The 21,200-nt window shown below is 38.0% G+C and overlaps 2 protein-coding genes across 20 annotated transcripts in view; one reads left to right on the forward strand and one right to left on the reverse strand.

Moving 5' to 3' along the window:
- Positions 1 to 15,740, forward strand: part of EML5 (EMAP like 5) — a 164,196-nt gene extending 148,456 nt beyond the window's left edge. For all 4 annotated transcript variants that reach the window (XM_060122842.1, XM_060122761.1, XM_060122683.1 and 1 more), the window contains 10 exons: positions 330 to 538; positions 4,147 to 4,304; positions 5,715 to 5,829; positions 7,924 to 8,112; positions 8,286 to 8,458; positions 10,119 to 10,281; positions 10,592 to 10,695; positions 11,458 to 11,611; positions 12,061 to 12,161; positions 12,451 to 15,740. In XM_060122842.1, the coding sequence (XP_059978825.1) occupies positions 330 to 538; positions 4,147 to 4,304; positions 5,715 to 5,829; positions 7,924 to 8,112; positions 8,286 to 8,458; positions 10,119 to 10,281; positions 10,592 to 10,695; positions 11,458 to 11,611; positions 12,061 to 12,161; positions 12,451 to 12,487 (1,403 nt within the window). In that variant the 3' untranslated portion in view covers positions 12,488 to 15,740. The remainder of the gene's footprint in view (positions 1 to 329; positions 539 to 4,146; positions 4,305 to 5,714; positions 5,830 to 7,923; positions 8,113 to 8,285; positions 8,459 to 10,118; positions 10,282 to 10,591; positions 10,696 to 11,457; positions 11,612 to 12,060; positions 12,162 to 12,450) is intronic.
- Positions 15,741 to 16,253: 513 nt separating this feature from the next.
- ZC3H14 (zinc finger CCCH-type containing 14) overlaps positions 16,254 to 21,200 on the reverse strand; it is a 38,246-nt gene continuing 33,299 nt past the window's right edge. For 12 of the 16 annotated variants that reach the window (XM_060123317.1, XM_060124100.1, XM_060123387.1 and 9 more), the window contains 5 exons: positions 19,617 to 19,737; positions 18,577 to 18,713; positions 17,957 to 18,048; positions 17,028 to 17,134; positions 16,254 to 16,541 (listed from right to left, as the gene is read on the reverse strand). In XM_060123317.1, coding sequence (XP_059979300.1) covers positions 16,535 to 16,541; positions 17,028 to 17,134; positions 17,957 to 18,048; positions 18,577 to 18,713; positions 19,617 to 19,737 — 464 coding nt within the window. In that variant the 3' untranslated portion in view covers positions 16,254 to 16,534. The remainder of the gene's footprint in view (positions 16,542 to 17,027; positions 17,135 to 17,956; positions 18,049 to 18,576; positions 18,714 to 19,616; positions 19,738 to 21,200) is intronic. The other 4 variants (XM_060124022.1, XM_060123245.1, XM_060123752.1 and 1 more) reach the window with 1 other exon arrangement.

Consider the following 21,200-nt stretch of genomic DNA (forward strand, 5'->3'; position numbering starts at 1 on the left):
CACATCACTTGCAAAAATATGTAAAAAGGAGCCTCTACACTATTAATTGTATGTCATGTGATTGCTAGGTAGCAGTGCAAGGGACATGCCCTCTCCCTTTTTTGGGGGGCCATGCCGGCGCAAGTTGTGGAATCTTAGTTCCCCGATCAGGGGGCCCTCAGCAGTGAAAGCGCTGAGTCTAACCACTGGACCGCCAGGGAATTCCCTGCTCTCTCTTTTTATAAGCATTTATTTTTTGAACTATATATTTTCAATAACTGTTTGATCCTGTAAAAATTAGCTTAGTTCTTATACTAACCTAGAAAATTTTGTTGTATCTTTTTTATCAGGTGCCAAAATTGCCAGCAGAGCTGGTCACAACCAACGTATTTTTGTGGCAGAATTCCGACCAGATTCAGATTCCCAGTTTGTCTCTGTGGGAGTAAAGCATGTTAAGTTCTGGACATTGGCAGGAAGAGCTCTTCTTAGCAAAAAAGGGCTACTGAGCACACTGCAAGATGCCCGGATGCAGACCATGCTTGCTGTTGCATTTGGTGCAGTATGTCTCTTAAAATGCATGTGGTAGTGTAACTGTGAATTACCCAAATTGGACGAGTTTGAATTTTCTTGCCTTAGATAGATGAACCACATGAATGTTGTTTATATGGCACTCTAGTCCCCTAATCCTTACATATGTCCTGGTCATGCATATATTTCAGCTTTCAAATTCTGATACTTTCAGAAATCAGGGACTGGGAAAGAGAATTAACGAGGGAGAAGGATTATAAAACATCTGAGTCCTTGGGCCACTGCCATTCTCAAAAACCTTCATTAATTTTATAACTGTCACCCTGAATCTCCTAGGTCCTAATAATAATTTGTCAGAATAGGAGAAAGATAAATCATGAAACGTGATTTTTCTAGTATTTAAGGTGGTACTTGGTTTAGGATTTCCTTTGCTTCCTATCATCTTAACTCACTGCTTATTATGTAGTTGGAAGTGCTCTTGGCCAGTGTCTCTCATTAAAGGGAAGAAGGCGAGCTCAGTTCCTGGTCTAGTTTACTAGAAAGAGTGTTCAAGAGCCATTTCCTCCCCTCCCCTCCCCCATTCCACCTGGGCTTGTGGTTTACAAGACACATCTCTTTCCTTTAATACCTTGCCCTGGCCAGGCTTTTTAAATCCTTTGGTGCATCAAAAAACTAAGTCGGTTTTCTTACTAAAGTGTTTATGTGGGTATGTAATACCCGAAGGAAGAAAATTATAATTCTAGATTCTTAAAGAACACTTACATTTTTGAGACCATTGAAAGTGCTGGTTGTGCCATGTCAAACTTCAGTTAAATATTGTGGAGATTCTTAATACAAGACCAGTAATTCTTTCCAGAAGAAAAGCTTATGCATTCAAGTGTTTGCATACATTTAATATGCCCATGTACGTTAACTAATCTTTGTGTATAAAATTCCTTATTTAGTCAATTACCCATTCCCAATAGAAAATAAACTTGAAGATTAGACTGTTAGTCATATGTGAGGAGCCTTTAGAAATTATAAGTAAAAGAGTGGTACTATTGCATGTTCATTTTTCTTTTGCTTAAATAAAAACCTCAGTATTTTCATAAAAAAAGAATATTAGTCATAATTGACTTTTTATGTTTGAAGCAACAGTGCAATCAGTGCGAATGTTTTGTTATATAACAAAATGGGTTGATGTTCAGTTTAAGCCTTTTTGAGCATCCTCTATGCTAGGGGCTATGAAAAGAGCAGGCGAAGTAAAATGTTAGTTTTTACATTCCAATCGCAGATAAGGCGTGAATTAAAGATGCTCCTATGTGACAAGTATTGAGTTGGCCAAAAGGTTCGTTCAGTTTTTCCTGTAAGATGGCTCTAGTAGCACTTAGATGTCTTTAACGTCATTAGAAACAATTTTGTTAGATTGTATGTGACAGCTGTCACATGTGTGCATTTAAAAAAAGAATCAAAATTGGTGAATTTATGTGCAGCCATTTTAATATTGAAGATGGAAGAAAAAAGCCACATTTTTGGCCTATTATGCTTTATTATTTCAAGAAAGGTAAAAACGCAACTGAAATGCAAAAAAAAGATTTGTGCAGTGTATGGAGAAGGTGCTGTGACTGATCGAACGTGTCAAAAGTGGTTTGTGAAGTTTTGTGCTGGAGATTTCTCGCTGGACAGTGCTCCACGGTCGGGTAGACCAGTTGAAGTTGATAGCGATCAAATCAAGACATTAATTGAGAACAATCAACGTTATACCATGAGGAAGATAGCCGACTACTGAAAATATCCAAATCAACTGTTGAAAATCATTTGCACCAGCTTGAATCGCTTTGATATTTGGCTTCCACATAAGTTAAGCGAAAAAATACCTTGACCGTACTTCTGCATGCGATTCTCTACTTAAACATAATGACAGTGTTCCATTTTTTAAATAAATTGTGATGGGCTATGAAAAGTGGATATTGTACAATAATGTGGAATGGAAGAGATCGTGGGGCAAGCGAAATGAACCACCACCAACTACACCAAAGGCCGGTCTTCATCCAAAGAAGGTGATGTTGTGTATATGGTGGAATTGGGAGTCCTCTATTATGAGCTCCTTCCGGAAAACCAAATGATTAATTCCAACAAGTACTGCTCCCCATTAGACCAACTGAAAGCAGCACTCGACAAAAAGCATCCAGACTTAGTCAACAGAAAACACATAATCTTCCATCAGGATAACACAAGACCACATGTTTCTTTGATGACCAGGCAAAAACTGTTACAGTGTGGCTGGGAAGTTCTGATTGATCTGCCGTATTCACCAGACATTGCACCTTCGGATTTCCATTTATTTAGGTATTTGCAAAATTCTCTTAATGGAAAAATTTCAATTCCCTGGAAGACTGTAAAAGGCACCTGGAACAGTTCTTTGCTCAAAAAGATAAAAAATTTTGGGAAGATGAAATTATGAAGTTGCCTGAAAAATGGCAGAAGGTGGTGGAACAAAAAGGTGAATATGTTGTTCAGTAAAGTTCTTGGTGAAAATGAAAAATGTGTCTTTTATTTTTACTTAAAAGCCAAAGGCACTTTTTGGCCAACCCAATGTAATCATTTTTTTCCAAATAAAAGATACAGAGATTAAGTATAAATGCTGAAGAATTTGAAGTAATATTAAATTGTAGGGAAATTAAGCCTACAAACTAGTATTCTCAGGAAGATTCAAGAAAATCTGTTTTTGATACAATCCAAAATCTTATTTTCTTATTGGTTCTTTCCATATTGTTTTTGGTGAAGGATCTTATACAAGTTGCTCTAAAAGTGAAGCTAAAATGAGACGAAACTAGCACATAACGCAGGATTTGCTTTCTCCAGCTTTTGCATAAATGAACTGCATCAGGACTGCAGTTCTCAGGCACCTCAGTCATTCTTAAGCTTTCGGTGCCTTAACACGTTTATATTAGTTTGGATTCATTGCAGAAAGGCAGTAACTTTTGCTGTTTTGATTTTAAGAAATCATGGCAAATATTAATTTTCATATACAATTTCTGAAAAACTACAACTTTGCTACAGATAATAGTTTTACTTTCCATGACAAAATACCTTATCAAACCTAATAAAAGTTATTTTCACTCCCTATTCCTATTCTTTTTTTTTTTACTCTCAGTTACTAATGACTTTTAAGTTATTTCTTGGGCAGCTAGAGGGAAGCAATCCAAAGAGGTGATATAAACTAGAATTACAGCATATTTGAATTGGAAGGGACCTTAGAGACCTTAGGGATTTAGAGATCCCTCATTTTACACTGAAAAAGTTGATACTCATAGAGGTTAAAAGTCTTGACCAAAGTTATTCCAGCTAATAAACAAAAGACCTGGAAAAGGAAATGGCCCTAACAAAGCTAAGCCTTGATTTCAGGTTTTCTGACTCTTGACTCTACTGTTTTCCCGCCACCCATGCTCTGTGTATCAAAAAGGTGACATAGCGTGACTCTCTCTCTGAGTCCACCCATGTGTCTCTCCACACGTACCCTTTTTCCTCCTAATAAACACTTGTTTCACTACCAAAAAAAAAAAAGTGACATAGGCTCACACTTACATAGAGAATTGCTGTTTGAACTCTATTTGAACTTTTCATGAGTTTATCTCCCCCTTCCCCACTCCTTTTCAGAATAACTTGACGTTTACAGGTACCATCAGTGGAGATGTCTGTGTGTGGAAAGACCACATATTGTGCAGAATCGTGGCCAAAGCTCACAATGGGCCTGTGTTTGCCATGTACACCACCCTTCGAGACGGACTTATTGTCACTGGTGGCAAGGAGAGGCCGTGAGTCCTCTTTCTTTTCACAGCCTTACTGAATATTCATGCGTTGTGATGCCTCTGGTTTGCAGTTAGTTATGTCTAGGCCACATGGATTATCCTCTGACCTTCCTCCTCATATGCTTCTCCTTTACTGCCTTTTATGCACCAGCTTGTTGATTTTTATTTCTGGTCTTAAATCCCTCCCAATGTTTTTCACATTGTAGGTAAGTCTAAACTCCAACTGGGTGATCATTTTTCTGAGGTATGGATAGGTAGCTATCTTGCAGGTTAGGAACTGATTTTCTTAATGCCTCTCTGCCTGTATAAATACTGGCTGAGTAGCAGGTGGTGATCTATGGGGGAATCTTTGCCATTGGACTCAGGATGCATCTCGACTGCCTGCTTTCTTTTTGGTTCAAACTGGATACTAAGGGATAAAATTCATACTGCTGCATTAGAAAAGGATGAGAGGATACTAAAAATAAACTTTGCCTTGTTTGCTTTTGCTTGAGGCAAACTTGTTAGATAAAATTAAGACAAGACCTCAAAATGTGTGAGGAGAGGTCTTTTTCTGAGTGGTTTTCAAATCTCCCAGTGGAAACCAGATACTTATCATTGATTTCCTACTAGCATATTCATATGCATGTTAAAATGGAATGTATATGTGACCAGGAAGTAAGTACATTCCTATACAGCACTGAAAGAACCACAAATATGCAGCAGCTTTTGCTTTTCACATAAAGGAAGACTGTATAAGAGAAAAAAACATAAATGGGCTATATTTATCTTTTGCATATTACTCTGACACTCGTGTTTCCACACCTCATCTAGTCTTGCACACTCCTACTCACTAGTAACCTACTAAACTGTTCAGTAGCATATTTAATAATAGTGGTTGGAAAGAAATGTGCTGCTCTTTTGGCCCTGAAAATATATTCTGTAGCACAGCACCTGTAATCCTGTTATCTAGCCTTGCATTTCCATTATCCTCTTAACATTAAGAATCATTTTGGGGACTTCCCTGGCGGTCCAGTGGATAGGACTTGGCACTTTCACTTCTGTGGCCCAGGTTCAACCCCTGGTCGGAGAACTAAGATCCCACAAGCCACATGCACAGCCAAAAAAAAAAAAAAATCCATTTTGCACGTTTCCTCAGTCAAGAAGTATTATGAGAGAGGATATATGATGTATGGGCAGGGGGCAGTGCTAAGTAAACTTATGCTGATGTCAGAAAAATAAGTGTTCATAAAATAAAATTTGCTTAAACTGAATGTTTGAGACACTATATCTAAAAATTGCCATAGAAAGTTTAGAAGAATATAAGATTGGAGCCTTTTTCTGTTCTGCTTATAATTTAGTATTTGTTTATAATAAAAATTATTTGTAATAGCCAATAATAAATGCTTCTTTTGGTTTGGGTTGTTATTTTCTTAGGTCAAAAGAAGGAGGAGCAGTCAAACTGTGGGATCAGGAACTGAGGCGATGCCGCGCCTTCAGGCTTGAGACAGGACAAGTCACAGATTGTGTCCGTTCTGTGTGCAGAGGCAAGGTAAGATGTTTCTTGAGGCATTACAGTGCAGCAGACAGTAGAAAACAGTTATTCCTGTGATTCTCTCACCTTCGCAACTTGATGAATAATAACTCAAAGATGGACTTGCTTGCCGCTTTTCCTCTGCCTCTTCTCTGCTGCTTTCTTTGCAGAAAGACAGGAAGCTGTTCTCCTAAGCACTGTATCTAAACCTCCTTATTTTCTTGCATCTGCTAATTCAACTCTGGTAGACAGCTAAATTTATTTGCCAGTTGACTCGTTTTGATTAAAGCAGCTGTCTCCATTTGTTTAAAAAAAACACATTGCTCTAAAAAATTTGACCGTGCATGCACTCACAATAAGTGTATTTATAAATTACATACATGTATTATCCTGTGTATTAAATATTAGTTAAGCTTACTTTTACTTATAGTTATTTTTAACTAAAATCCAATACTTTCTTCCTGTATCCCAATGCACTTACACCTCTTTGGAGATCTTCAGACTAATATATCATAGTCAAAGTCAAAACTTTGATGACTGGAGAAGCGAGGTGTATTACTTTAGCGTGGGCTTGCACATGCAGCCTGGCTCAGTGCTCTTGCAGATGCGCCTCTGGTCATAGAAAGCTTTGCATGAGTTAATGGCTGGCTTGCTACTAAATTAGTCAAAGCAAAAAATTCTCTGAAAGTATGTTATTTTGGTTTTGGACCCAAATCCAATGTGTGTATGTTGAGTTTGGGGGTGCTTCCCACACACCACCAAACAATTCTCCAACACCAGCAGCGTGTCCAAAAATTCAACTAAGTTCTGACAGTATCTGCCAGAGAAGGGATTGGATTCCACAGGTTGAAGGTTCAATCCTACAAGACTGCTCCCCTCACCGCCACTTCAGATGCCACGTTCTTACCTATGCTTCTGACCGGCTGTAGCTTGGGGTTCCCAACAACTCCTCCTGGACTTCAGACACCAGTCAGTTACCTGTCCTTCTGACCCACTGCCTGTAAATTAGAGAGGGTTGTACGACCCCTCCTCGGGTTCAGTTATTTTGCTAGAGTGGCTTACAGAGCTCAGAGAAACATGTTACTTACTGGATCACCAGTTTATTGTAAAAGGATATAACTCATGAACTGCCAGATGTAGAACTGCACAAGGCAAGGTATATGGGGAGGGGAGAGGAACTTCCATGACCACTCAGCCTGCATCACCACGTGTGCACCAACTTGAAAGCTCTCCAAACCCTGACCTTTTGGGTTTTTATGGAGGCTTCTTACATAGTCATAATTGATTAAATCTTTCACTATTGGTAACTGATTCAACTTCTAGCCCCTCTCCCATCCCCGAGGTGGGGAGAGGAGAGAGTGAAACTGCCAGTTCCTAACCCCTAATCACATAGTTGGGTCTCCTGGCAACCAGCCCCCATCCTTTGGTGAGGTCCATAACAAAAGATACCCCGCTTTTGTTCATCACTTAGGAAATCCCAAGGGTTTTAGGAGCTTCATGCCAGTAAGCGGGGACAGACCAAATATATAGGCCATCCCCAAGTTAAAGTTTTTCGATTTTAAGATGGTGCAAAAATGATACAAATTCAGTAGAAACCGTATTTCGAATTTTGAATTTTTATCTTGCCCCAGCTAGTGACGTGCGGTACAATCCTCTCGTGATGCCGGGCAGCGCAGCAAGCCACAGCTGCCAGTCAGCCGCAAGGGCCAAAAATCAATTCACTTACAGCCACCCTGTCTGTACTGAGACGACCACTATGTTTTTCACTTTCAGGATAGTATTCAATAAACAACATGAGGTATCCAACACTTTATTATAAAATAGGCTTTGTGTTAGATGATTTTGCTCAACTAGAGGCTCAAGTCCTGAGCATGTTTAAGGTAGGCCAGGCTATCATGTTTGATAGGTTAGGTGTGTCAAATGCACTTCTAACTTATGACATTTTTAACTTATGATGGGCTTATCAGATGCAACCCCATCATAAGTTGAGGAAGATCTGTATATTTCTTATTCTAAGTCACAGTATCACATAGGCCAGAAGGTCGTTCTCATATTATTAAGAAGAGCAACTGTGGTATTCCATTAAATATATTGGCCCCACTTGTGTTTCAGGGCAAGATACTAGTAGGGACAAGGAATGCTGAAATAATTGAAGTTGGAGAGAAAAATGCAGCATGTAATATTTTAGTTAACGGTCATGTGGATGGACCTATATGGGGACTGGCGACACATCCTTCCAGGGATTTTTTCCTTTCTGCTGCAGAAGATGGGACAGTGAGACTCTGGGACATTGCTGATAAAGTAGGTATAATTTTTTTTAAAAGATGTTACAATTTCTAAGAAGCAAAGTTCTAAATTGCTAGCACTTAAAGAACTATCTCAGCATTGTGTTGAGAACTTGGGGGAGAAACTGGTTTACTTTGTAAGTACTCTGCTTAATGTAGTTCTCTGTGATTCTTTTGGTTCTTATGCAGAAGATGTTGAACAAAGTGAATTTGGGACATGCTGCTCGTACTGTGTGTTATAGCCCTGAAGGGGACATGGTGGCTATTGGAATGAAAAATGGAGAATTTATTATTTTACTTGTGAGCTCTCTAAAGATATGGGGAAAGAAGAGAGATAGACGATGTGCAATCCACGATATCAGGTTAGTCAACAAATGGAATGGTATGTCAAGGATACTCTTTAAATGACCCAGCTTGCATTTGGAAAAAAGGTCCTTAGTGCCTGTAGCATTTCAACACATCATAAATTGTATGCTGAAATATGGCTGTTTGTATACTTAGCTACTTCTCCTTACTAAATTATGAGTCCACTGGGCACCAGCCACAGTGCCTTATAATAGCAAGTATTCAGGGAATGTTTGATGAATTAGTATCACACTGGACATGTCCAGTAAGTTCATCCTGCCAAGAATTATCTTCCATCTGCCCTTAAAAGTCTGGAAAATTAGGGACTTCCCTGGCAGTCCAGTGGTTAGGACTTGGCGCTTTCACTGCTATGGCCCGGGTTCAATCCCTAGTTAGGGAACTAGGATACCGCAAGCCGCACAGCGTGGCAAAAAAAAAAAAGCCTGGAAGGGCTTCCCTGGTGGCGCAGTGGTTAAGAATCCTCCTGCCAGTGCAGGGGACACAGGTTCAAGCCCTGGTCGGGGAAGATCCCACATGCTGCAGAGCAACTAAGCCCATGCGCCACAACTACTGAGCCGTGCTCTAGAGCCCGTGAGCCACAACTACTGAGCCCGTGTGCCTAGAGCGTGTGCTCCGCAATAAGAGAAGCCACCGCAATAAGAAGCCCGTGCACCACAACAGAGAGTAGCCTCCACTCACCACATAGAGAAAGACTGCATGCAGCAACGAAGACCCAATGCAGCCCCCCCCAAAAAAGACTGGAAAATTAAAGTTATAACCCCAAACATCTCTTAGAAAGCCTGAAAAATTAAACTTATAACCCCAAACGTCTTTTACTTCTCTTCATCTCCACTGACTATATAGTTCATTCATTTAATCCATAGTCATTGAACATCTATGCCCCAGATTATGAATTAATTAAAACTTTTCTTGAGCCTTTTTCAGTGCTTAAGCTTATATTAACAGTGGTTACCATTTACTGAGCACTTCTATGTGATCAAGATAGATTATTGAATCCAGGTCTGTCAAAAGCTTGCACTGTTTTCACCAGTAAAACCGTTTTTACAAATGAAGCCTTCCTCAGATCTTCAGTATATAAAACAGTAATTATGGCTTCCCTCAGCTCTCCAGTTTCCCAAAGGTACATCAGCAAGACTTATGGAGTATTTTCAAAAAACTGAACTGTCCCATACTGCTTTACATCATCGATAGGCAAATAGTACTTTATTATTTTAAAATAACTTCTTCCAAGCTTCAAGTAGTATCACTTCATCTAATAACGTTACATGAGTTAAGCTGGTCTGTGTCCCTTGCTCTTAAGATATGATCTTTCCAGATGAAAGGATCCTATCGTACTGAATTATGTAATTTAGGAATATATGTAAATTGTTAGTGGCTTTTAAAAAACTGAGCTATTTTTAAAGAAATTAGGAGATGAAAATTCAGGAACCACTTAATGTTGAAGTAAAATATAAACCTTCTGTTTTATGTAACACAGACAAATATCAGTATACACAATCTGTTGTGACTATCAGGTAAATCTGTTTGAGGCCATATCACACATTATTTGTCTCAAATACTTATTTTTGAGAACTGAAAAGTCAGTGGTCTTAAATGTTTATACTATTTCATGTGGTCTAATGCATTTTTACATGGAATCTTTTGTTACATGTTCAGATTTAGTCCAGATTCCCGGTTTCTGGCAGTGGGTTCCAGTGAGAATTCAGTGGATTTTTATGACCTAACATTGGGTCCCACCCTTAATAGAATCAGCTACTGCAAAGACATTCCAAGCTTTGTCATTCAAATGGACTTCTCTGCAGATAGCAGACATCTCCAGGTACAGTACCAAGACTATTCGAATAGTCTTTACATTTTGTTAGTGAGTGCTTTTAAAACTCCTCAGTTCCAGAGCTTCTCAACTCTTGCCTTTTATTCACTACTATTCACTGTTTCTGCATAAATTCTTTACTAATCTATTCTTACCAGTCCTTTTCTTCATTTTTTTTGCTCACAGATTTTTGTAGTCATGTTTTAGTCTTAATAATGTTAGAAATGTAAATCAAGTAGCACTTTGCCAGTTTACTATAAACTACTTCTGGATTTTGCCTCTCACATGATGGAATTGTTCCATTTTAATATTATGAAAGGTCTCCACTGGTTGCTATAAACGGCATGTCTATGAAGTGCCTTCAGGAAAACATCTTATGGATCAGGCTGCCATTGACAGAATTACTTGGGCTACATGGACTAGGTAAATATTTCATGTATCAGAAGGGAAGAGCTGACTGAAGGTCAGCAAGGAAAACTGGAAAATCCTATTTCTGAACAGTTAGAGCCATTCCCACTAAGGAACAGTAATTGAGTTTTAAGTTTTTGTTACCATCCTGAATTCTTCCTAAGAAGACAATGATATACTTACTCATGCTGGGACCCCTTTTGATCAAATATATTTCTATGCTTTATCAGTTCTTTTAATTAAAGGAAATCAAAGTTGTGACTTTAAAGATGCCCTGATACTTCCTTAACATAAGTAGGTTTAATAACAGACAATGAAAACATGTATTGGGTACTGTTAGGCAACTGTATTATTTCCCTGTCTAAAGGAATGCTATTGATAGCAGCTGTTAGAAATGAAACCTTATAAAATGGGTTCAAATTTGCTGGCTGTAGAACAGATAACCATGCATAACCATCAATGAAAATGAAAAATGCCATCAACACTTTTAATTTTAAGATAGTTCTATCAGTTATCATAAAGTATTAACTGACTTTATAAAGGATTAATCTATAAACCCTTAAAATTATAGAACTTCATTGAGAAAAGGTGTGTGTATCGGGGGTGAGGGAGTGCCATCCCGGCAGGTTCAGGCTTATGACAAGGTAACACCTTGTCATAACTTATTCCTGTGTTTAAATAACATAACTAGGTACTCAGAGGTTAATTACCAAGAAACTTTTTCAGTATGGTAAACCTGTGTGTGCTATGGTGGATTTTTTTATTCCTTCTCTCTAGCATTCTAGGAGATGAAGTTATGGGAATCTGGTCCAGACATGCTGAGAAAGCCGATGTCACCTGTGCCTGCGTCTCTCATTCAGGAATCAGCCTTGTAACAGGAGATGACTTTGGCATGGTTAAGTTATTTGACTTCCCATGTCCTGAAAAATTTGTAAGTTTACGTTGGGTTTAGTATTTTATGCAACTTTACTCCTGATTTAGACTTCTGATCATTAGTACTTTTTCCCACATAATAGCTAAAATGTTATTGTCTCATGATTTGAAAATACTTTTAAATTTGTGATTCTAAAATTTTCTCCAAACTTCCTAAATCCATTACTCTGAAATAAAAGCTATTAGAAATTATCTCCCCTTGCCCCCAAGCCGCGCCATCTTCGCAGACTATCCTGTGATTAGTCTTTTATCAAACCTTTAATCAGTTACCAAATTTCAAATGCTTTTCAATGCAGATCCATTACTGATTCTGAGAAAGCATTTCATCATTAGCTGTGCTCCAAACTGCTTTCTCCACAGCACTCATGATGGAGATAATAGCTCCTGATTAAGAACCTTTGACTTCTGTGTTCATCACACACCCTGAGCTTTGTTCTTGTTTTTTAGGCGAAGCACAAAAGGTTCTTGGGTCATTCACCCCATGTGACAAATATTCGATTTACCAGTGGTGATCGACATGTTATTAGTGCTGGAGGTGATGACTGCAGGTTGGTAACTTTCTCAGCCCAAGAAGAGCAGGGACTGTCTTTTACTAGTTAAGAGATTATTACTATTTCTTTGACAGGTTCAGTTTATGGACTCAGCTAGTCATCATAAAAAGGTCGCCTAACCATATGGCTCCTTGGGGTCACATACTATGTAAATACAGAATAAAAGGAGTTGAAAGAGTAAAGTTTTTACACATGTATGATTTGAAAGCTTAATTTAAAACATTGTAAACTGTTCTGAAAATCTATAAATATAGTGAACTCACTGCAGTTCTTTCTCTGATTGCAGTTTGTTTGTCTGGAAATGTGTACATATGCCTCATTGAAAGATATGGATGCTGAGAAGACTCCATAAAGCAACAGCCTTGAGAAACCAGAACTACAGAAGAGGAAAAAACCAGAACCAAACGCTGCATGGTCATGTGGTGCTAACTTAAGACTGTAACAGGGATTTATCCAAATTTGTTAAAGTAGAAAGATTGCTAAGTTCAAAGTATTTGTTATATGCACTAAATAACTGTCCATAATCCATACACTGCCAGATAATTACATTTCAAGGAGGGACTGAATAAATATTTGCTGGTAAAAGCCACCCCCCATTTTAGGGAGGATGAAGATTTGGCAGACTTCCTGGGGAGGTTTGGGAGACAGTGCTCCTCAAAGAAATGAACCAAAACCTTAAAAATCCAACTTGGATAATTTTCTTCCTCTTTTTAGCAAAGCTTTTTCTTTTTAGAATTTATATTTTATTTTCAAGTTTCAACTGTTTAATAAAATATTTTATCCTTGTGTTCACATAAGGAAATACACCATCACCCTAAAGGATCACAGGTTTTAAAAGGCAAACATTATTTTCCCTAAGAAAACACACACAGGCTTTACTGGAGAACATGATGCTTCTTAAGCATTAATAAAGTCCTGTTTATAAGGGACATTTTTCTCCTGGAAATTTTAAATTCAGGAACAAATCCAAAGTTAGTAGTGTATGATCGCTACATTTTCATTTTTGAGCTGTCAATCTTGTGTTCAGAATTCATCCCTATAATTGAAAGAGTAAAATATGATCATGGCCTCATTAATGAAAAAGCAGTATGATGAACAGTCATTTCCAGTGGTGTACAGTTTAAGGTTTTATATAGCAATAGTATTTAACTGGCAGAGAATACTGAGTATTTAAAGATGTAGTCTAATAGAAACGTTGTTTAACATGTAAACTAAAGCGTTAAGTTCACATTTACGAAGTTACACAGTTTAGTTAACTCTTGAAATAAAATTTTTATAGCCTTTTTTTTCTATTGGAAAAACTTGTTTAGTTAGATGTATGTCACCCCATCGGCTGACTTCAAAAGGAATGAAGATAGGTCCACTTGTAAAACTTGTCTATAAAAATTCCTTTTTGGTGGATTGGGGCTGAACTCTTAGATCTTTACTCCTATTCACTTTAAATGCTGCCAAAGATCGGTACTTGCCATTCAGGAACTTGCTGTTTAGCTTATCTGTAGTTTCCTGAAGACTGGAAGTTATGCAGACTGCTATTTAAAAATATATTTTTCTAAGTATGAAGAAGTTTAAGATGCTCTTTTGGTCCTATAATTTTTACTTTAATGTGTTAAATATCTTCGTAGCGTAATAGACCCCTTCTTCAGGTTTCTGGAAATCTGTTTTCTATGTGCAACACCTTGTAAATATTAAAAACAGATATGGCTGAATTTTATCATGGAAAGCCTAAGCAGTGATTGAACCTGGCCAGTTTTAAAGCTCTGAATAGCTGTGTCTGAAGGACTGATTGGGGTGTTTGTTAAGAAGCTTGAAACATTAAGGTCATTTTCTTTCATTTTTCTTATCAATGGATTCTCCTAAACTAAGCCCAATTTGAGAAAACACTAATATTAAGTTTCTATTCACGTGTATTATAAAGGAGCAGCCAATAAATTAGAGCAAAAAATTCCCATGAACCACACTCTCCTCTCCCTCTATTTTTGAGGCTGTGGCAGTTTCAAATTTTCCTTCTGAGTCAAGTTCACCTGCTTTTGGCTAAAGAGAAATTCCAGTTCCTTTACAGTGCGGGTAGAAACTCAACTATAACCTTAAGCAAATAAACTATATAGGATAAAATTGCTTCCACTGCATTTTTGTTCTTCCCAGTGGCCAACCTGATAAGCCAGCCTGAATCACTGTTGTCAGTTTCCTGATTAAAGGTCACGTTGATTTTAAGTAGTCATCCCACAGCCACCTTGCTTATAGCAGCCATCAACTACGGGAAGGTGAATAACCACAGTAGGCCATGTAGATTATGACCTATGTTTTTTTAACCCAGAGAATTACTTCTGTGTGCAGTATTTGACTAAACTCCCGAATTTGTAACCTGAGCCTTCTCCTAGCACCTTTAGTCCTGTTTCTGGCAGATGCATGCCAGAGCACCCTCTGCACCCTAGTTCCACTGTGGAATGCTAGCCACGTCTGTTCCCTTATTTTTGGTGATCTTTTTCGATGATGGTTCATTTTGGACCAAGTTACCCAACAGATATTTTAGAGTCAACCTTAGCTTGCCCATAAACCATAGCAACTGAAGGAAAAAACTCTTAAATGTGTCTCCAGGCTGTGTCTATTAAATAGCAAAAAACCAATCTGATTTTAGCATGTTTTTATTTCCCTGTAAAATGGCTGAACTAAAACCACTTTAAGCTCTTGTTTCCCAGTTACGTTCTTTACAGTGAAATTATGAGAATGCAACTATACTCCATTTATAAGTAATGATACTAAAAAGTTTGTTTAAATTTCTGGAAATACAATTTAAATCAAATTTCTTCTGCACAGATGTAAAGCATCTCAAGTAAGTTAACACTGGAATGAAAAAATACCTTCAATTCAATGAAGAAAACTTTTTAGAATGAAGTGGAATTGTCATTCATTTCACCCAAGCCTAACTAACTACATGATTGATAGCTTTATGCATGCTCTTGTGTGCACTGTCTTTTTCTAATGTTTCAAGTCTTATAAGCACAGCAAAGTGCAACTTAAAAGACTTTAAGTGCAACTTTAATAACTGGATAATTCTTTCTTCTCTCAATGGAAAAGAGATGGCCACAAGGCTGCTGGTTTTAGGCTCTGAAACGTGGACTTTTACATACGTAGTTTTATTATCCCTTGGGTATATGACTAAGCAAGTCAATGAACTTTTTTTTTAATAGTTTAATTTGGTCCTGAGAATATTCTGAGTCTTTACTATCCCTTTTGCATTAACTCTTTTCTAACCAACTTTTAGCTTTACTTTTTTAAAAAACTACATCGTCTTTAAAATCAGTGATCCGTTATTTAATTCTAAAGCATTGGACACTTCTTGCCTTAACAGTTTTAAAACCACATATACAAAAGCCTATTTTCATTCAGTATTCCAAAAGTTTAGTCCTATTTTGCAGTTTACCCATCTGATCTCTGTAATTATACAGTCTGTCATTTAAAACAATCTAACTTTTACATTTAAAAAATTATCTTCAGTAATAACTATATTTTCTGTGGAGTTACTTCTTAGAATGTTATTTTTCAGAATGTGAGAATATATATGTATAGCTATAACCTTGTGAGTTTAAAGTTTGTTCTGATACCTTATGTATATACTTGTAAAAAATATTTTGTATAATTTTGTGATAATGTAGATCCCAAAATATTTATTTAAAAAACATATGTTAACAGTAAATGAAGGCATTTTAAGGAACTGTTCCTATTTTTTGCCCTTGCCATTCCAACTGTTTCACCCTACACGCCCCAGCTCACTCATCCTTTCTCAGAAAGCAAGGGACTGAGATATTTGGGAACCATTTACCAAAGCAGCACTCAACCCAAGAAGCTTGTGTTATCATGTTTTCATACTAAATTCACTTTAAAAGTCAGGCTGAATAACTGTCTTAAGCCACCTCAACACTTTGGGCCACTCCTGTTTTCAGAGTCAAAACAGCAATCCAACTTTTGGAAGAAGGACAATGCCCTCATACATCTCTCTACACACATAGCAACGCTGTAGCCTGAAACTGGATTATCAGTACTAACAATGATATCACCAACATTGTAAATGCTGATACTTGAACACAGCAGTTTCACACACAAACATGCCTCAAATGTTTTAATAGAATTCATCTTCTCCTGAAACTATCTTTCCATAGTCAAAACAAAACAACAAAAAAAACACCCAATGTTAAAATCACTTAATAAACGTACAAACTTGAAAAATTAGACACTTCAGATAGGCAATAAACTTCATTATTATGAAAGCAATATATTCCAAGTTTCAAAGATTTGACAAATTCTGTAGAATGTCTTTCATCAGTAATGGAAACTTTCAAACTCCACAGTCTTCTGCCAAGTAGGACTGGGTGTCATTCACTGAATAAAAAAAACCAAAAATTTTTTCAATTAACTGCTTTAATTAACATCAGTTAAGACAAGTTGTGTTTTTTCAGACAATGAATATTTGGTTCTAATACTAACATATGCATTTAAATTTACAGGCCACAGTAAAAATATTTTGAAATTTACTTTCAATGTTTTACAATTACTAATGTCTAAGAAAACTGATGTGAGATTTGTAAGCAGTATAACTCTTGAAGGCCTTAAGTTTATGTTCACATAGTATGTTCAGAAGTTAAAGAAAAATCTGATGTGGAGATGATGTAGGTAAACAAGCAACTGCTGAATGAAACAAAATTTGGTTTATGTAGTAGATTATTTTTCCAAAGGACCCTTAATTGAACAGCAGAGAAAAACCAAAGTGATTAAGTTTCCCCCAAATTTGTATGCTTATAAATTTAAGAAACTAGATACTAGAAAAGCATTTGAAATGACATTAGAAAAACTGATGTTAACCTTTACCTGGTTTGAGGTCGAATCCATTTCAAGGCATGTCGTGGTGGTACAGTAATGGTGGGATGATAAAAGGTACAGTCAGGTCTTGTACACTGAGTGTTAAATCTACAGTGCTAAGGAGAGAGAATAGTTTCAACATCTGCAAAGCTAATACAAAAAAACACAGCAATCTGAGATGACAGTAACCAGCCCACCATAAGGTTAATGGGGCAGCAGAGATGATCTGCAACTTCCGCTTTAATACACCACTGAAGCCCTGAAAAATGGACCCCCACCAAGACACAAAATCCTAATGAAAGAATAACAGCAAGTTAAGTTTCAAAAGGGACTTTAGTATGTAATACAAACTGCCTCTAATCAATGTACTAACCACCTTGCACATACTGCCCAACATCCCTTATATTTTACCCCCATCTGTGCCCAACTGCAGTTGGGGAAGTAAAGGCCTTTCGTACGGTTTCCAGACTGCTCTTCCAAAGAGGAGAAGATTCATGCTGAGCAACTAAACAGCTGGAGACACATCAACCAATCTTTAGTACCCAGACAGTTAAAACCATGGTGGAAGTATGGATGGTATCACTAAATACTACTGGACTTCATCATCTCAGTTCTGGCATGGGGGCTGCGGGAGGGGGAACACACACAGGGGCAAAGAAGAATGGAAAGTGACCGGCGAAAGTGAGCTTCATTCTCCTAAGAGATTAGGCTACTGACATTAAATCGGTTCAGACAGCTTGGCCTAATGGGCCAGACGCGGGCTCAGGGACAACTAAGGAATAACTTAAAGATCTTAAAAACCATAACATGAACTCTAACAAAAATGTTAAACGTTGGGGGCTGGGGGAAGGAAGACAGTATAGTTTGCTAGTGACCTTACAAGCTCAGAATTGAGAAGTTACCACTAAATTCATTTTTGGGAAAATTAAAGTTCTTACTTTTGGATGATAGAAGGGACATTCCATTTTCTTACAAGCAGGGAAGTAACGGCAGAGCTGACTACTAGAAGGTGGTGCTGGTGTTGTAACTGCTGACAAAAATAAGGACAAAGGTGAAATTTATTTGGCAAAACAATTTTTAATGCAGTCTGCTGATATTTTTATGGGACCCACTTTTAAGTTAAAACACAAGATTTATATATTCATTAGTTAAAATAAAATACTTTAGGGTTTCCCTGGTGGCACAGTGGTTGGGAGTCCGCCTGCCAATGCAGGGGACACGGGTTCGTGCCCCAGTCCGGGAAGATCCCACATGCCGCAGAGTGGCTGGGCCCGTGAGCCATGGCCGCTGAGCCTGCGCGTCCGGAGCCTGTGCTCTGTAACGGGAGAGGCCACAGCAGTGAGAGGCCCGCGTACCACCAAAAAAAAAAAAAAAAAAAAAAAAAAAAAAAACTTTAGAATACTATAGGATGGGTACACTTGTTCTTTAAAGATTAGTTAGAATAACTGATTATGGCACAATGATTTCTGAAAATATTCCTTGTTTTTCTTTTTAATTCAGTTTATAGTCACAAAATGTCATTTTTCACCCTAATGTAGTAGGGCACAAAGTCACCAACCTGGTTTTGGAGGCAGTACTGGAATTCTTCTACTCATATGAGTGAAGGGACACTCTGGTTTAGTACATTTTGCATCATATTTACAATTTGGATGAACAAACAAACATTTTTCAGCGAATTTACAATTGGGGAAGGCTCTATAAAACAAAAAGACATATTACTCACATTTAATCTCCTCAATGCATTACTAGTTTTTTGTAGAGAGAGTCCATTATACTCCTAATTTCATCACTACTTGTTTTGAGAAACACAGAAGTAACAGAAAAAAAAGGAAACTCCATTTCTAAATGATGCCAGATATCAAAACAGGACACAACTGTCTATTCCAAAGCCTGGGGTAATTGGTAATTCAACTCAAGCCAAGCCACCATGAAAGGTAGAAGGGTTTTTTGTGATAATAAGAAACACCACTTACTCTCTAATTAAGGTCTATGTAACACTGTATGGAGTAAACTCAATTTATGTGAGCACAACATATATGCAAGGCACCATACTATGAGGAAAAAAAAAAATGAGACATCCTATGGTCTCCCTCTATATGCACATCCATAAAATTCTCACATCAAAATTTCCTTAAAGTTAAAACATGATGAGATTCCACCTACAGGACCAAAAAAAAAAAAAATTCATCTCTCAAAGCTCACTCCACAGAACCAGCCAGCTAGCAAGCAAAAATTATACTGAAGTCCAGAATATTTTCTCATTACCTATTAACTAATTTTTTCCCCAAAGTCTTAAAATCTGTGTGTGAACACAATGCAAACTGGGGCGGTTACCATATACCCATCTCCTTAAGTGTACAGAATCCTCAAGGAAACCCAGGAATTTCAGTATCTCAAGGTATGAGGCCCAAAGAAGCCTCCTCCTACCTCCACCACCAAATACACACAGACACAAGCGAATGCTGTCCTGCAAGCGCCGGAGTAAGTATCACTGCTGCATTTAGTTGTAGAACTCAAACTTGTGCACAGAAAAGAACAAACAAAAGTCAGCTGTATCTAGAATTAACCTGAAAACAGAATTAGTGCGCTGCTACTCACTTGCAAGGCGACACAGGATGATGGTAAGCACACTCATCCCCATTTTTACAGGCAGGCCAGTACTTGCAGCGCTCCAAAAGCTTTTCTGGTTTCTGTGCCACACTCAGTTCACTCATCTCAGCTACAAAGGGAAACAAATTAAAAGGATCTCATTAATTCTGATCAATTCAGGGACATGGCACCTTTAATAAATTTCCCTCAAAACCCAGTCTTACAATCTTATGTTCTTCTACGTGTATAAGTTACACAAAATAAATGAGTCCAATTAATTTGATTAACACGGATACTAGAATCCTATAAAAGATTACTAGGAAGTAGACTACGGTTTTCACTGTGCAGAGTAAAGTGGACAGTGATGCTGCAATTAGAGCCAAGTTCTCACCGAAAAATTGTCTCAAAATTATTTCAGCTGAATTAAGTATAAAATAGGAAAGAATGTCAAATAGGGAGCCAATAAAATGAAATGAGAACTGAGCACACCAGGTGATAAAAAATGTGAACTAATTCTCATATTCAGGTTAAGATGATAAGTGTCTCAATACAAGTGTTCCCACTCGCTGAGGTATGTGCAGTTTTCTAAGTCCAGGTGATAACTTCACATCAATGTATAAAGGGAAGAAAAGATTTTTGCTTAAAATGAGTCACAAATGTCATAACCTACAGGGACCTGGCAGATCACCTAACAGAGTGAGGCTGGCTGGGTGTAAGGTGATCAAATGGCAGAAAGCCTCTTGGAGGAAACAGAGGTTCGGAAGAGCAGCCCAAAGAGCTGTGTGTGACCACCCATGGCGCTCACTGCCGCTCCACTCAGGAGGCCATGTCCCAGATACAATGTCAACTACTATGACGTGGGAAAATGGAACTAGTGTTGCCAGACTGCCTCCCAATTCAGGAAGCCAAAGACCTTTTTATATGATATCTAAATTTTATTTTATTTTTTGGCCAGGCTGTGCGGCATTCAGTATCTTAGCTCCCCAACCAGGGATCGAACCCATGCCCCCTGCAGTGGAAGTGCAGACTCCTAACCACTGGACTGCCAAGAAATTCCCCTATGAGATCTAAATTTTAAATGCTAGCAACTAATTGAAACTTAAAACACAGAATAAACCAAATAAAATTACACCTGAAGGCCATAAGCTGCCAGCTTCTGGCCCAAGACACCCTAGCCAAAAAAACAAAGAATCAAGGGTGTTACATATTATGGTTCGTATTCATGTTCATCAGAGCAAACAGCACTTCAAGCACATCACCTAGTCCTCCTGCAGCTGCAATTTGGCTCTGTCACTTACTGGCTGAACTAGACACTTTGGGCATGTGTTATCCAACATCTCTGAACTTCTGTTTCCTCATCTATACCAAGAGAAAATAATGTCTTCCTTAAGAGTTTCATGATTTAATGGAAAGAAGAATGTAAAACAGGCAACCAATCAAAACCAAACAACGCAACAGCCAGTATCAGGAGTACTTATTGTTGTAGTGACCCAACCTCGGTCTTCACGAAGGAGAACAAGGCACACAAATCCCGTCCTGAAGCCCAGCTAGGAGCATGATCAGACAGCTATCAGGACTGTGCCTGACAAATTT

Source organism: Lagenorhynchus albirostris, chromosome 1 (assembly GCF_949774975.1).
Source record: "Lagenorhynchus albirostris chromosome 1, mLagAlb1.1, whole genome shotgun sequence".
Taxonomy (NCBI): domain Eukaryota; kingdom Metazoa; phylum Chordata; class Mammalia; order Artiodactyla; family Delphinidae; genus Lagenorhynchus; species Lagenorhynchus albirostris.